General features: G+C 46.9%; 1 protein-coding gene across 5 annotated transcripts in view; it reads left to right on the plus strand.

Annotated features, from left to right (window-relative positions):
* Positions 1-297: 297 nt before the first annotated feature.
* The window catches only part of POC5 (POC5 centriolar protein), a 303,404-nt gene continuing 289,998 nt past the window's right edge, over positions 298-13,703 (plus strand). For 2 of the 5 annotated variants that reach the window (XM_063963750.1, XM_063963756.1), the window contains exons 1-2: positions 302-859; positions 8,697-8,780. In XM_063963750.1, coding sequence (XP_063819820.1) covers positions 8,697-8,780 — 84 coding nt within the window. In that variant the 5' untranslated portion in view covers positions 302-859. Of the gene's footprint in view, positions 860-8,696; positions 8,781-13,703 lie in introns of all 5 variants that reach the window. The other 3 variants (XM_063963760.1, XM_063963744.1, XM_063963752.1) reach the window with 3 other exon arrangements.

Consider the following 13,703-nt stretch of genomic DNA (forward strand, 5'->3'; position numbering starts at 1 on the left):
CTACTAGTGTGCATAAACTATACATTTAATTTAAGATGTATCTCATGGGTGCCTATGCTCTTGCCCCACCCTGAGTTCACATCATTTTTCTGAGCTGTGCATCACTCACACGTCTACTGTTGTCACTTACTAGCAGCCATACACAGGCCATTTACTAGCAGCCATACACATGCCACTTACTAGCAGCCATACACAGGCCACGTACTAGCAGCCATACACAGGCCACGTACTAGCAGCCATACACAGGCCACGTACTAGCAGCCATACACAGGCAACTTACTAGCAGCCATACACAGGCCACTTACTAGCAGCCATACACAGGCCACTTACTAGCAGCCATACACAGGCCACTTACTAGCAGCCATACACAGGCCACTTACTAGCAGCCATACACAGACCACTTACTAGCAGCCATACACAGACCACTTACTAGCAGCCATACACAGGCCACTTACTAGCAGCCATACACAGACCACTTACTAGCAGCCATACACAGGTGCACAGGGCTGGTGCGAGCTGCTGTATGCATCACCCAGAGAAGGGTATAGCGCAGCCATGCAGCACATACATTCCTCCCCGTACAGAACAGTATAGCATTGCATCATTATATACTGCAGATGCGGCTCTTGCTCAGTCAGTAGTCCGTGTGCTCTTGTAGCCAATAATCGATGGCCGTGTAAGCGTGTGTACCTCAGTTCCAAATGCGGCTGAGAGCTGCGCTGCTATTGGTACATTCTAACCGGCTGTTATGGCGCCGGTGACAGTAGCTGTGTTCAGTTACCATGGCAGCCGCTACTTCCGCTCCCTGGTATCCGGCGGTTACACATGATTCAACAGTACCACCGCGAACTAGTGCAAGGTAGGTGTATGGTGGCCGAGCACATCCTGCCTGTACCTATGGGGCTGATGTACTAAGCCTTGGAGAGAGATAAAGTACCAGCCAATCAGCTCCTAACTGCCATGTCACAGGCTGTGCTTAAAAGGAGCTGATTCCTTATCTCTCTCCACTTTATCACTTTTCAATGCTTAGTACATTTGCCCCAGTATGTGCCCTGTCTACAGTCCAGGGTATGCAAACTGCTGTTGTGCTTCTGCAAGTCTCAGCAATCATACATCGGTATATAACCTGATAATACACACACAGATATTGGCATGTGTATATAAAATATAGTGCTGGGTTATAATGCTTTTCTTGGTGTTATTTCAGAGTATGCGTCTTTATTGTTTTCGTTTTACATTGATAGACGGAGCAAGTCGACGCGGCAGTGTCATGTTGGGGGGTTCTATCTTGTGGCTAGTGATACTGAGTCACAGGCAAGTCAGGATGCAGACACATAGCGCAATGTTTTAGCAAACTGTTCCCACACAACTTAAGTCGCTTCTCACCTGCTGCTGAATGGGCATTACTGGGTGGCAACTGGGAAGCAACAGAGTGTCATTATGTAGGAGAAGCATCCCTTGGCATGATGTGGCCATGTAGCTAGAGCTGCAACATATTACTTGTAGGGTTGCAGAGTGCACACCTTTTTCTGTTGCATCTTCTGCACCATTCCATGGTAAAGGTGTAATTGCCTTTACTAGTGATTGCTGCTCTCTTGGCCAGGGGTGGTAGGTTTGCATAGATCATCGAAAAATGTGGTCGGTTAGTTACACAGAGCTTACGATCGCTGTAAGCAGGCGGCATCGTGACCAATTACATGCGACTCACATTCAGACCCTTACATTCAGACCCTTACTGTGCAGTTTAATGTACCAGATTGTAGGCTCAAGATGGCAAACAAATAGTGGCATGTAGCCATCGCAAGTTATCCAACGATGATTTATCTATTGACACTTATGTTGTTAATAAAGGGTCATTCCATAAGTGATGCAACATATGGAGAGTTAACATGTAATCAAGGTCTCGCTACATCTAGTTATTTTAATATAGTAACTGTGGATGAGCATAATGCGAGGGGGGGGGGGGGGGGCACATGACAACACACAAAACAGGCCCCACAGACTCGTCAGCCTACCAGGAATCTTCTTTTTTAGCTCTATGACCAATCCGCCCCTGTTTATTATGCAGGTGTCACTCTGATAGCACTGCCTGTACTTTCCAAACGCTCCCAGCGGCTCAGCCTGTGCATTGTGTCACCGCTGACCTTCACTGAGAACAGCCCCACTGATCTTGTCCTAGCTGCCACGTCTACATCCCACCTTTCACCTCCACTGAAACTGGGTACACACTTGTTAAATTGCCATACAATCTAACCTACCAGTTGGCCAGACGCTGTAAGAGTGTGTACGCTCACACGACCTCTGGTTTCATCCAACCTTGGTAATCAGGACTTGTCAAAATATTTTTAAACCTGCTGAAAAACCAGGAGACCCAATTGACAATCGCCGTACAAATAAAGCAGTGTGTATGCAGTCTATTATTCATCTCCTGATTTATGTATGCAAGTGGCAGCTGGTCTGCCACAGTTTGGTATAGTGTGTATGCAGAGCCGGTGCTAGCGTGTTCGGCGCTCCTCTGCAAATTATAAATTTGCGCCCTCCTACATACAAAGATACGGCATGTGTGGGAAAAAGGGTGTGGTCCCACAAGGAAGGGGACGAGGCACACAATAGTACCCCCATTTCAAATCACAACACACATTAACACAATCTTATTCACATTACACTGCACATAGTAGTGCCGCTTATACACATAATGCTCCCAGTAATAGTGCCCCTAATACACATATTGCCCATAGTAGTAGTGTCAATTACACTCTTAATGCACCCAAGTAGTAGTGCTGTTTATACACATAATGCCCCCAGTAGTATTGCCCATTACACACATAATGGCCACAGTAGTAGTGTCGCTTACACACATAATGGCCACAGTAGTAGTGTCGCTTACACACATAATGGCCACAGTAGTAGTGCCGCTTACACACCTAATGCCCACAGTAGTAGTAGTGTTCACTTTAGGATTTTTTTTAGGGCAGGGTGCTGATCACTGAGGAGGGCACATTTTAATTTTGAAGGGCACATTTTTGGCGCTATGCTTTGCGCACAAAGCATAGCGCATATGTCTATAGTTGTTATACATATATTTTCCCCTTAGTGCAGGCATGTCCAAACTGCGGCCCTCCAGCTGTTGAGAAACTACACATCCCAGCATGCCCTGACACAGCTTTAGCATTCTCTGACAGCAAAACTGTGTCAGGCCATGCTGGGATATGTAGTTTCACAACAGCTGGAGGGCCACAGTTTGGACATGCCTGCCTTAGTGTATCATATACCGATACATACATATAGGAGACCTATGTAACACCCAACATCTGTACTGAGGAAAATACTGTACATGTCCAGTCTTCTTGAAAGAACGGCTACAGCATATAAATAATACGTAGATAATGAAGGTTTCTTCCAGTACTGAAGTAGTTCTAATCCTTATCAAAAGTTAAGCAGAGGGTTAAAATATATAGGTACAAAATAAGTCTGTTCTTCTACTAGGGAAATAGTGTAAGCAGTACATGCTCACTGCTTACCCTGTTCATTCCCTCTTTATCAGAATGCTGTGTTATACAGGAGCCACAGCAGTGATGTCATTTCTTCCTCTGCTATTCCGTTCGCAGAGGACAGAAATTGTGTTCTAGTTTCAGAGATGGGCAAGGAGTAGACCACTGCATTGTATCATGCACTCTGACTGTTGCATTCTGTATACAAGGGGGTGATTTCTGATCCTGCAGGGAGCACTGAAAAAAGGCAGGGTGCTTTTCACATTTGAAAAATGGGCAGGGTGCAGCACCCTGCTGAAACAGCCTAGAAGGAACACTAAGTAGTACCGCTTATACACATAATGCCCACAGAAGTAGTGTCGCTAATACACATAATGAACACAGTAGTAGTGCTGCTTATACACATAATGCTCCCAGCAGTAGCTCCCCTTATACACGTAATGTCCTAATGCCTCCAATAGTAGCGCCGCTTATACATATAATACCCCAGTAGTAGCGCTGCTTATACATATAATGCCCCCAGTAGTGGTGCTGCTTATACATAATGCCCCCAGTAATGGTGCTGCTTATATATAATGCCCACAGTAGAGGTGCCGCTTATACATAATGCACCCAGTAGTGGTGCCTCTTATACATAATGCACCCAGTCGTGGTGCCGCTTGTGCACATAATGCCCTCAGTAGTGGTGCCGCCTATGCACATTATGCCCGCAGTAGTAGTGCCCTGTATAAATAAGGCACCCAGCAGTGGTGCTGCTTGTGCACATAATGCCCTCAGTAGTGGTGCCGCCTATGCACATTATGCCTGCAGTAAGTAGTGCCCCGTATAAATAATGCATCCAGTAGTGTTGCTGCTTATACATAATGCTCGCAGTAGTAGTGCCCCTTTATACATAATGCTTGCAGTAGTAGTGCCCCGTATACATAATGCCCCCAGTAGTGGCGCTGATTATACATAATGCCCCAAGTAATGGTGCCGCTTATACATAATGCCCCCAGTAGTGGTGCCTCTTATACATAATGCCCCCAGTAGTGGTGCCTCTTATACATAATGCCCCCAGTAGTGGTGCCTCTTATACATAATGCCCCCAGTAGTGGTGCCTCTTATACATAATGCCCCCAGTAGTGGTGCTGCTTATACATAATGCCCCCAGTAGTGGTCCCGCTTATACATAATGCCCCCAGTAGTGGTGCCGCTTATACATAGTGCCGCTTATACATAATGCCCCCAGTAGTGGTGCCGCTTATACATAATGCCCCCAGTAGTGGTGCCGCTTATACATAATGCCCCCAGTAGTGGTGCCACTTATACATAATGCCCCCAGTAGTGGTGCCGCTTATACATAATGCCCCCAGTAGTGGTGCCACTTATACATAATGCCCCTAGTAGTGGTGCCGCTTTTAGACAATGCCCCCAGTGGTGGTGCCGCTTATACACATTATGCCCGCCCCCCCCCCCCCCGCCCCCCCCCCCCCCCACACACACACACACACACACACACACACACACACTTTCTCTATCACTCACTATTTCCATCCACTTACCTATAACAGTCAGGCTGGCTGGATCTGGAACAGCTCCTCCTCCTCCTCTGTAGCAGCCAGGTCCCATGTAGCTCCGCCCACTCAGTCCTGTGTAGCTCAACCCCCTTTTCAGGCCAAACACTGACATCACAGGGGGTGAGGGAGGAGGCTTCAAGCTGCCGGCGCTGATGCCTGTCATTTGTGACATGCGCAGCAGCGGGGCAGGTGGACAGGCACAGCATTAGGGATGCAGAGCAGGTAGAGCACTTCTCCAGCATTGTGCGTCCCTGCTTTGCATCCCTTTGCTGAGCGGGTAGCGCCGGGCCTATGTGTATGGTGACAAAAAACTTTCAGCAGATAAAGTTTAGAAATTTGCAGCAAAATTGGACAGGTGTGTCCGTATAATTGGATGTTGTCAGTGATCGCGCTGAGCCCAAAAAAAAGTGGGTCCCACGGACCCCTCACATTTAAAAATTGGGGTCCTATCTGTCCTTTTCTGGGTCCCATCGGAATGAAGGTTTATATTCATCTTATTAATTATTCAAATCTAAAAACAGACTTGATTTGGACACTACAAAAGTATTGCGAGGGGGAGAAGGGGGTGACAATGCTGCTGGTCTGGGTAGCATACAGGATACTCTGCCCTAGAGCTGTAACTAGACATTTCAGTGCCCCTTGGAAGAAAGTATATAGGTGCTCCCCCTGCCACACATTAATCCAAGGACAATGCGCGGGCGAAGGCGCGCACCAAAAATTTAGGGGCATGGCTTCATGGGGAAAGAGCACGGCCACATAACAGTACCAATTCACATTACACCACACAGGTAGAGCACGTTATATACACATTGCACCAGGTAGAGCACGTTATATACACATTGCACCAGGTACAGCACGTTACACACATTGCACCAGGTAGAGCACGTTACACACACTGCACCAGGTAGAGCACGTTACACACACTGCACCAGGTAGAGCACGTTACACACACTGCACCAGGTAGAGCACGTTACACACACTGCGCCAGGTAGAGCACGTTACACACACTGCGCCAGGTAGAGCACGTTACACAGATTGCGCCAGGTAGAGCACGTTACACAGATTGCGCCAGGTAGAGCATGTTACACAGATTGCGCCAGGTAGAGCACGTTACACAGATTGCGCCAGGTAGAGCAAGTTACACAGATTGCGCCAGGTAGAGCACGTTACACAGATTGCGCCAGGTAGAGCACGTTACACAGATTGCGCCAGGTAGAACACGTTACACAGATTGCGCCAGGTAGAACACGTTATACACACTGCGCCAGGTAGAGCACGTTACACAGATTGCGCCAGGTAGAGCACGTTATACAGATTGCTCCAGGTAGAGCACGTAACACAGATTGCGCCAGGTAGAACACGTTACACAGACTGCGCCAGCTAGAACACGTTACACAGACTGCGCCAGGTAGAACACGTTACACAGACTGCGCCAGGTAGAACAAGTTACACAGACTGCGCCAGGTAGAACAAGTTACACAGACTGCGCCAGGTAGAACACGTTACACAGACTGCGCCAGGTAGAACACGTTACACAGACTGCGCCAGGTAGAACACGTTACACAGACTGCGCCAGGTAGAACACGTTACACAGACTGCGCCAGGTAGAACACGTTACACAGACTGCGCCAGGTAGAGCACGTTATACACACTGCGCCAGCTAGATCACGTTATACACACTGCGCCAGCTAGAGAACGGTATACAGATTGCGCCAGGTAGAGAACGGTATACAGATTGCGCCAGGTAGAGCACGGTATACAGATTGCGCCAGGTAGAGCACGGTATACAGATTGCGCCAGGTAGAGCACGGTATACAGATTGCGCCAGGTAGAGCACGGTACACAGATTGCGCCAGGTAGAGCACGTTACACACATTGCGCCAGGTAGAGCACGTTACACACATTGCGCCAGGTTGAGCACGTTACACACATTGCGCCAGTTAGTGTTCTATACACATTGCGCCAGGTAGAGCATGTTATACACATTTTATATGGTACCAAGGAGTAGGGACAGAGAGAGGCACCAGGGGGTAGGGACAGAGGTAGCGGGGAGGCACCAGGTGGTAGGGACAGAGGCAGCAGGGGGTAGGGACAGAGGCAGCAGGGGGTAGGGACAGAGAGGCAGGAGCGAGTGCAGCCAGAAACCCCACCACCATAACACCCTCCAGGGACCAGGCCCCCACCGCTTACCATGAACACTGCCAGCAGCAGCGCTGTCAGGCCGGGGGGTATAGTCCGATCCGCATGAGGCCACAACGCCGCCAGCATGGAGTCACAGGATGCGGCCAGGGGGAGTGGAAAACGCAGAGGGGGCGGCCGCATGGTTGAGGAGGGAGAAGAGGGGAATCAGCGGGGAGAGCGGCGGCGGCATCCAGCCGGGGGACCAGGGACCGAACTGCCCCCACCTCAGGTACAGCAGCGGAGTCAGTTAATCGTAGGGGGGGGGAGCAGAGGAGGAGGAGGGGAGGGCGGGAGATCACACTGTTCATGGTCTCCGCCTCTTCCAAGTTCCTCGCTCCGTTCCGTCCCTCCGACCGGACTGATTGACAGCGCAGGACAGGACAGCGCTGCGGGTCACAGCGCGTCCTGAGGGACCCGGCGGTTTTTTATTTTTGTGTCCCCACCATCAATTCTGGAGTAAAATACGCGCTATAGCGCGTTTTTGCGATCACTGGTTGTATCTGAGACTTGGGTCTTCATTTGGATTGTGTCAACCAGTGTCTTGACTGTTGTTGTGCCAATTTAATGCGGGTAATGAACATCCTGCCCTTATATCATTAAGTGTATGTGGGCGCTTGCAGTGATCATCCAGCTTCTTGTACCCATTTGTTGGATCATTGCCTACATCACTGCGTGCGCCCCCATACACTGAATGATGTAGGCAATGAGTGAGTGATAGAGAGAGAGAGTGTGTGTGTGTGTGGGGGGGAGGGGGGCATAATGTGTATAAGTGGCACTACTGGGGGCATGATCATTCAGCTTCTTGTACCTATTTGTCGGATCGTTGCTTACATCATTCAGAGTATGGAGGCGCATGCAGTGATCATTCAGCACCTTGTACCTATTTGTCGGATCATTGCCTACATCGTACAGTGTATAGGGGCGCACGCAGTGATCATTCAGCACCTTGTACCCATTTGTCGGATCATTGCCTACATCGTACAGTGTATGGCCAGCAAGTACATATTTGGTTATTTTTTTCACACAAGGGGGAAAGAGGCTTTCTTTAATTGTACCTTACTGAGTACTTATCATGAATTTGAGTCATTGGAATAACAAACTCTATTTTCTAATTTATAATCTGTATTACAAAATTGTTAAAAAAAAGGTCTCAGCGCGATAAACTGCTCACATGGATGTAGAAGCAAAGTTACAGTATGTTACTCCCCACAAACTTCCTGTGACATCCTTAGGCGCTCATATCCAGCAAAAATCAAGATCAATTTAATCAGGGTCCCTAAGCTCCCATATATATAGTGCTCCCAATTTCTCGTAAGAAGCCCTCCTGCCACCTTCACATCACGAAACCTATTTAGCTATTAGTGGTTTATTTGCTTTTCCATTACCTTTGCAGTAATACATTGTAAAAAATTTGAGTTCTCTCCCATATCAAAAAACTATTATGAGGTGTGATGTTTTTGTGCAGATGTCTTCAGATGAGGAGCGCAGTAGAAGCCCTGTCATACCAAAAGATTCAGACCATGGCAGTTCAGTGTCTTCAGATTTCCAGGTAATACATACAAAACGCAAACATATCTCCAAGGCAACAGTTAAGGCTTTGTTCAGTAGAGCCTTTCCTACACTATAGCTAGCTACTTTATAGAATCAACTGGTACTGCAGATCATGACACGTTACCCGGGATCGATAACACATATTGTGGGCAGCTACAAAGTACAGTACTTCTAATTAATAATACATATTTACCAGCAATTGTTCTCCCACACAATAGCAAAAACGCAGCATTTAAGTGAAATAAAAATGTTACTGTCACTATTAGAATAATTACAGTGAAACTACACAGTTTTTAAGGCCATTAACTTTTTCACTGATTCTCTTACCCTATATCTTGTTCCGACGCTTGCTGATCAATGAGAGAATCACATTTTAGGTAATGTTATGCATTTACTGTTTTAAGTGACACTGCTATTAGAAAATATTGTGACTCGCCCTGGGGAAAGCTGTGTGACCATATGAAACTGCTGCAGCTCTCCATTTCTCTTATTGCCACTCTGCACTGTATTTAGATCACTCAGCACACATCTTTGGGAGAAATCTCCCCGTGTATACCCCCCTTAATAGTCCAGGTTTTGGTAATTGATATCTATGCTTCAGCACAGATGGTTACATCAAAATAACCATGGTACTAATTAAGAAGTGATAAAGCAGTGATAAGCGCAAGGTGATAACGCACCAGCCAATCATTACGGATTTGAAAAATGACAGTTAGGAGATGACTGGCTGGCACATTATAACTTATAACTGCTCTATCACTTCTTTATCCCTTCTCCAGGCTTAATACATCTGCCCCATTGGCTGTGCCAGAGAACTGGTACTGTAATAGATAGTCTCAATGTGAATCCTCAGAGGCAACTTGGGGCCTAATTCAGACCTGATCGCAGCAGCAAATTTGTTAGCTAATGGACAAAACCATGTGCACTGCAGAGTGGGGGGGGGGGGGGGGGGGGGCAGATATACCATGTGCAGAGAGAATTAGATTTGGGTGGGGTGTGTTCAAACTGAAACCTAAATTGCAGTGTAAAAATAAAGCAACCAGTATTTACCCTGCACAGAAATAATATAACCCACCCAAATCTAACTCTCTCTGCAAATGTTATATCTGCCACACCTGCATTGCACGTAGGAGGTCATTCCGACCTGATTAGACGCTAGGATTTTTCGGCCAGAACTGCGCATGTGTATGCACCGCAATACGCAGGCGCGTCGCACGGGTACAAATCGGTTCGTTGCTGAGCGATGGATTTTGCGAATGATAAAGCTAACTATTTATCTTATAACATTCACAATAATGGGTAAGAGACACAGTACGCAATTGGCGTATGAGGTACCGTAAGGGTACGCACTTAGCGTAACATACGCTCGGCCGTGTTCGAGACGCACATGCGACACGCTCGTTCACAGCTTAATGCGTGGTGTCGGGCACGCTATAGGCGGTTGACTACCGTAATGCTACGCTAACAGCGTAGCGGACGCTCGAGACCACGAGGAGATCACGAGCGGCGCAGACGCTCACAGGATGACAATCAGTAAACCTTGAATGTAACGCACCGAAAGGATACTCTTATACTGTAAACCTTGTACTGAAATACTGTAGCGATATAACGCTGCTTAACCTTGTTTTTTTTTTTTTTTCAAACTATTTTTATTATAATCTCACACCATACAGAGTAGATATACAGCATTTCGAGACATCGAATGGAATATATAGTTAGCATTGTACAACATAATATGCACTATATATAAGCCTCTTGACAAAAGACAGGGAGTTATAGATTATTCAGTCTCATATAAAACCTGGTAGAGATCAAAACATATTTTCAAACTTTTCTCCACATAAAACCTTTATACCCTTCCAAGAAAGGTAACTTATGTATAACTAAGGATATCAGGGAATTGAGGATATGCTTTAGTTCTCCAAGCGGAGCAGACTATAGATGAAAAGGGGTGGTTTAAACTAGTGATGAGCGAGGTTCGGTTTTACTCGGTTTTACTCGGTTTTACTCGGTTCTCAAAACGGCATCTTATTGGCTATCCAAAACACGTGACATCCGTGAGCCAATAAGATGCCGTTTTGAGAACCGAGTAAAACCGAGTAAAACCGAACCCGCTCATCACTAGTTTAAACGTCAGTTCTCCGCCAATATGGACAAAGTATTTCGAATTCCCTAAACATATATATAATGCCTAAAACATAAGAAAATAAACTAACATGTAATGCCTACTATGGGACACGGGCCGTCGATCCATCCACAGAGCAATCTTCCCATATCGAGGGTCCATATTTCTAGTCAACCCGGTAGACGATTGAATATAGAACGGAGTGGAGGAGGGATCCGGAAAAAGGAAAGGAGAGAGGGCAAATCAGATGTTCAAGGGGTTAGGTTGGGCTAAAGTGTGGAGGAGGTACCATGAGGTAGATTGAAAGCATTTGTCAATGGCTTGTTTAGTGTGTAAGGGGAGTGTCAAAATGTATGTGTCCCAACATTGGAACAAGGCAGGGGTGAGCCTCTCTTTATGGATAGAGGCCTCCAGCCAGTCCATGGTGAATAGAAAAAATAATCTAGAGGTCACCATCGAAAGATTAGGAGGTATGTTGTGGATCCATTGTTGTAGGATTGCCTTCCTGCCAGCCGCAGATAATATCATAAGTAGTTTTTTGTTAGATCTGGGGATGTCTGGCTGGTCAGTCAAACACCCAAACAATGCCCAAGAAACAGTGCAACTAAAGGATATGCCTAAGGAGGTGGTTCCATAATGATGTACCTCATGCCAAAACTGACACCAGAGCGCAGTCCCAGAAGCAATGGAAGAGGTCGGCCCCCTCCATTGAGCATTTAGTGCATTTGCTGTCTTCTGAGCTGCCCATCAAAGATCGGCGTTTAGGTGAGATGTATGCCCTATGGAGCATTTTATAGGCCATCTCTTGATAGGAGCTTGCAGGGATAAGTTTTAGGGTTAGTTGAAAGTGATTTAGGAGGGATTCAGGGGTTACCGTTGAAATGTGGGAGGACCATTGGGACAGCTCTGGAAAGTCCGTGTCAGGGATAAGTTCATGACGAATACGTGTATAAATGGTTGATATAGAGTAACATGTTGATTGGAGTAATGTATCTAGAGAGTTAAGAAAGTCGTTCCCCGTCAATTTAAAAAGTACATTTTTAAGATAATGTATTGCCTGGAAGTAGGCAAACTCGTGGTGAGGAGGCAGGCCATATTTTTCTCGTGCCTCTGCGAAAGACAGCGGGACGCGAGAGGAATTAAGCAAGTTGCGCAGGTTGCGGATACCAAGAGAGTGCCAGGCAATGAAGGGTTGTAGAGCCTCTCCCTCCTGAAACTCCAGGTTTCCTATAAGGGGCATTGAGAGTGAGTACAGGTGTTGAAGTTTGAGAGATTTCCTCGCCATTTTCCACGCCTGTATTATGGGGAGTAGTAACGAATTAGTGGTGATATGTAGCGCCAACTTGGAGGGTTTGGCATGGAGAAGATAACTGAGGGATAAGGGGGCGCAAAGTTGAGAGTCTAGGCTGGAGTCCGTGTAGTAATTATTGTCTCCAAGCCAGTCCATAGCAATGCGGAGGAGGCACGCAAGATTGTATTGTTTAACATCAGGTAGATTGATTCCTCCTCTAGGTACCGTCTGGGACAATTTTTTCATGCTAATCCTTGGACGTTTACCAGCCCAGATGTATCTGGAGATAGAGGTATTCAGAGAAGATATATCCGACTTGGATAATAGAAGGGGGGTCATCTGTAGAACATAGAGGAGTTTTGGGAAGCTGGCCATCTTAAATAGGTTACCTCTCCCTAGCATGTTAAGGGGGAGGGATTGCCAGAGACCAAGTTCGGTTCTAATCTTATGGAGGACCGGGGTGATATTAAGCCTATACAGGTGGCAGGGGTGGGTAGGGAGTGCAACGCCTAGATAGGTAATATGTGTATTCGCCCATTTAAAGGGAAAAGTGGTCCCCCAACCCAGTCTCGCCTGTCCATATATGGCTAGTGCCTCCGACTTACTGTAATTAATGGAAAACCCTGCAAAAGAGGAGAAACGATCAATCACAGCAGTCAGCTGTGGGATCGTACGGTGAGGGTCTGACATAAAAAGGAGGAGGTCATCTGCATAGTTCTTGTGTAACAGAATGTGGCGTATAAGAGGTTCTAATGCTAGATCAAAAAGGAGGGGAGATAAGGGGCATCCTTGTCTAGTGCCTCTTTCCAACATGAAGGATGGAGATGTCACATTGTTGACTAAGACCTGTGCCACTGGGTTATTGTATAAGGTCTGTACCAAGTTGCAAAACGCTGCGCCGAATCCCTGGTGGGCGAGTACTCGGGATAGGTGAGGCCAGGCAATTTTATCAAACGCCTTCTCTGCGTCCAAATTCACAATGATGTTGTTTTTGGCCTGATTGAAGCGGGTGTGAGATATCGCAGTCAGGGCCGCCCGCACTCCTCGTGTGGATTGTCTACCTTTGACAAATCCCATCTGCGCGGGTGAGATAAGGCGGGGTAGGTAGGCTTGCAACCTATTAGCTATGATTTTGGTCAATATTTTAAAGTCCTGATTGAGGAGTGAAATGGGGCGGTATGACCCTACTTGGGCAGGATCTTTACCCGGTTTTGCGAGTACTATAAGCTTGGCTTCGTTAAAACGAAGGGGAGTCTCCCCTGTTGTTAGGATGTGGTTATATAATCGTGTTAATGTAGGGAGTATATCGGCATCCAGCATCTTATAAAATTCGGCACTGAAGCCGTCAGGGCCAGGGCTCTTTCCATTGGGTAAGGACTTAATGGTGGCCCGTACCTCATCGTCAGTTATGGGAGCATCCAGCGAGTCCCTTTCCTCCACCTCCAGCCTTGGTAACTGCGCCTCAACCAGGAATAATTGACCATCAGTTGTGTTATCAATGTCGG

Source organism: Pseudophryne corroboree, chromosome 1 (assembly GCF_028390025.1).
Source record: "Pseudophryne corroboree isolate aPseCor3 chromosome 1, aPseCor3.hap2, whole genome shotgun sequence".
Taxonomy (NCBI): Eukaryota; Metazoa; Chordata; class Amphibia; order Anura; family Myobatrachidae; genus Pseudophryne; species Pseudophryne corroboree.